This window comes from Aplysia californica, unplaced genomic scaffold (genome assembly GCF_000002075.1).
Source record: "Aplysia californica isolate F4 #8 unplaced genomic scaffold, AplCal3.0 scaffold00227, whole genome shotgun sequence".
In the NCBI taxonomy this organism is placed as follows: Eukaryota; Metazoa; Mollusca; class Gastropoda; order Aplysiida; family Aplysiidae; genus Aplysia; species Aplysia californica.
This window is the reverse complement of record NW_004797497.1, coordinates 771337-774747: the sequence shown is the minus strand read 5'-3', so window position 1 is coordinate 774747 and position 3411 is coordinate 771337. Positions and strand designations below refer to the sequence as shown.

Genomic DNA, 3411 nt, shown 5'->3' with positions numbered 1-3411 from the left:
GGGGGGGGGGCGATCTTAAACGTTCGAAATGGTTCGTATTCAATTATCATGTCACAAAGATATGGTTTAGGATGCAATTTTGTTGATCCACTTAAAAGAAAGGACAAACATTTTATACTGATTGGATGCTTCCACAGAGAGCTAGCGAAGTTGGAAGAAAGTTGCGTCGCTTGAGATTATAACTATTTTGTCCAAAGTGCACTTAACTAAAGAATGCACTTTGGACAAAATAGCTTCAAGACGAGGATTGCTGTTACATGCTCGACTTTGACAATGCGAGCTGCTTGATACGGCTATGATTGCGGGACAATTTTCAAAGATAGTGAAAAATGGAATAAAAACAACAGAAAGCTGGTTTCTCAGGGAGACTTTGAAAATTTCATGAACGAAAAAGAAATCAAATGACGAAGTACTGAAAGAGGCCTTCCTAAACCGCTTACTAATAAGAACAAAGTGTCACGACACAGTTGAATCAAGCGATCGTCAAGCTTTTGGAATATTGAGTAATTGATATCCTCTGATAACTTGCTTGTTTGTCTTGCTTTTGATGAAACATCCATCTATCTTCAATACGAGAATAATATCTGAGATTGAAGGACATGGGGGACGCTTCGCGTTAGAGGTAAAAATAATTAACGAGAAAATGGCTGCCAAAGTCTGGTAACTACAATTACTGCTTCACTGTCCTTGGAAACTGCAAATTTATATAAATATGGGTCACGATGCATTGGAATTAGGCGCATTTCGTTTTTAGGGAACGATTTCCAACCCGATGCCTAAAACTGTGCGTCAAATAACGCATTTCACTGAAATTTAGACAGAAATATGTTCTTAAAAGGGTGTAAAAGAAGATAAGCTAGAACGAAATTTTTTAATTCGAAATTGTCCAAACGGTGGGAACATTTTGAATTCCTCAAGAGCGCCTAGTTTTATCATGATTACACACAATTAGAAGGCGAAAAAGGCAGTTTCTGGGGCATTTGAATCGAAATAAAGGCTTTGAAAATCTAGCTCTCACTGGGAAAATAGAAGGTAAAGAAGGTAGGGGCATATTCAGAGAAACCTATTTGAAAAACATGAACAGATGGGTGACGGAGAATCACCAAGATAATGTAAGTTTTCTTTAATTTTTATTAGAGCACCATGATCGAAGATGTCAGATTCAGATCTTGCACTTGATGGTGGTGGTGATCTCCGACTGCCTGTTGGGGCGTTGCGTCAGTTGTATTTGTTTTGGTAAGTATTTTAACGAGCTTGCAACTGCATATTATGGTCATATGAACGCGCGGGACACCTGAGGAATTGTACGTTTTTGGTAGGAACTAATTTTGAATTTTTTGCCCGAGTGGCGGCCGAAGCATACGCAAGGGATCTTTAACATACGCAACTTGCACACACGAACTCTGCGAATGTTCGAACTTATCTGAGAAGGCTAGATGGTAGATCTTACCTACCATAAGAACATGGATGTACCTGAAAGACAGCAGTAAGAAGGAGCCTAGGAGTTGCAATATAAAGTATGCATTAAGAGTCAGGAGCTCAGAAAAGAGGGCTAAGAGTGTGTAGGTGGTGGCAGAAAGTGGAGACGAAAGCAGACAACAGAACATGGTTAAAGAGCAGGAAAGGAGGTGAAAGGAGATATGTTTAGAGAGGAAAATTTCCTGTCCCTGTTAGGATTCAAACCTGTGACCCATTGAATGAGAGGCAAACACTGCAACCTCAAGACCACGAGAAAACCATATCCCTTGAAAGAAGCACTGGTAGGCCTGTTTTTAGTGGAGAACATCAACAACTGATGCCAAAAGAAACTAGATCTATACGTTGTAATATGGAGATATAGTATTTTTCCAAGAAGGTATCTCGAATTTTAAATAACTTAAATTTTAACATAAAATGCATAACTTAATAGTTTTGATTTGTTGTCTTTTGTTTTGTTACAGGTTTTTTTTGGCCATGCTTAAACCAATTTAATTTATAACCATCAGTGAATCCGAGATACTAACAAGCTTGCACAATTTCAACCTACTCACCGTTGATTTATTCTTTATGGGAGGGGATCAGACTTTGAATCTACCATTTTTTATTTTTTTAAAGAGAAATTCAGTTCAAGATAATTGCTTTTACACCACTGTATAAACCTTTCTATTTCTTCTTTGTACATTATTGAGGATATAAAATATCTCTGAAAGGCAGAGTTGTCAGCAAATTTTAATAATAATAATAATAATAAATGACATTTATATAGCGCTCAACCCCGATTCAAGTACACAGGCTCTGAGCGCTTTACAATACAATACAATATTAACATAAAACGTTGTGTTGTGACTAAAAGAAAATTACTGCAAATATTAATCTTATTAATTTAAAAATAGAAATGACTTCAGCTGACATTTGAATGAATCAAAGGATTTAATCTCTCTTAAAGCACTTGGCAAAGCATTCAAGATCTTGGAGCCTTGATATTCAAATGCCCATTCACCCATAGATAGATAAATAGATAGATAGATAGATAGATAGATAAATAGATAGATAGATAGATTTACACTGCTGTGCATGTTCTCTTATCAGTAATGTTCTTAGAGAAATTTGGAAGCTTGAACGTACCAATTTTGATATTAATGCTTCAAGAACAAAATTAAAATTAAAACAAAACAACAACAATAAATAAATAAATAAAGATACAAGTGAACAAGAACGTAATCGTATACAAACCATTCAGCAGAATCACCAAAGCACTAAGTATGACGCACAACATGGTTCCAGATTCAAATTTTGAAAAAGGTCCGTCCCGATACAGTCTTTAGATAACTCACAACTGTATCCACAGGAATACGAGAGGTCTAACTTCACTTGTATCCGTTTCAAGAAAAGGACTTTCCCCGTTCACAAATTTATAGCTAAAAATATTTTTTTTTGATCCAGTTTGGAGAATTTTTGACTTGACTTCCATGAAATCATGAGACGAGAGAGAAATTTCTTTAATGATCTGAAAAGTTAGTTTTGATTTCGAGTCGCGATAGATCATTCTAATTTTCAAGGGTTCAATTCCACTCACATCCAGCGAGCACTTTGCGCTGCTTTTCCCTCTGTTATTCTTCGCACGCTCGCAACGTACGCGGGTGACTTCTGTGTTCGAGTATCTTCGATTTAATCGTTTTCGAAACACTAACCGGTTTGTAGGACCAATTGTTCGAATGGCCATCGATCAGCGACACAACCTCTTATCAATGCAATAACCTCTCTTAGCACTGAAGAGCCGAAATGCGTTTGATTGTAAGATATTATGTGTGAGCATATCTCGGACAAATTTGGCATCATTATTTGTTTTAAAGAAAGAAAGCTTACCCAAATCTATTTATTTTTGAATGGAATGATAATGTGATTTTATTTTACCTTTTTTTCCTGAACCGA

At 36.4% G+C, this 3411-nt stretch overlaps 1 protein-coding gene across 1 annotated transcript in view; it reads right to left on the bottom strand.

Moving 5' to 3' along the window:
• The window catches only part of LOC101850724, a 27514-nt gene extending 24412 nt beyond the window's left edge, over window positions 1-3102 (bottom strand). Inside the window, exon 1 of the mRNA XM_005099840.3 lies at window positions 2713-3102. Coding sequence (XP_005099897.1) covers window positions 2713-2755 — 43 coding nt within the window. The 5' untranslated portion in view covers window positions 2756-3102. The remainder of the gene's footprint in view (window positions 1-2712) is intronic.
• Between the last annotated feature and the right edge of the window lie 309 nt (window positions 3103-3411).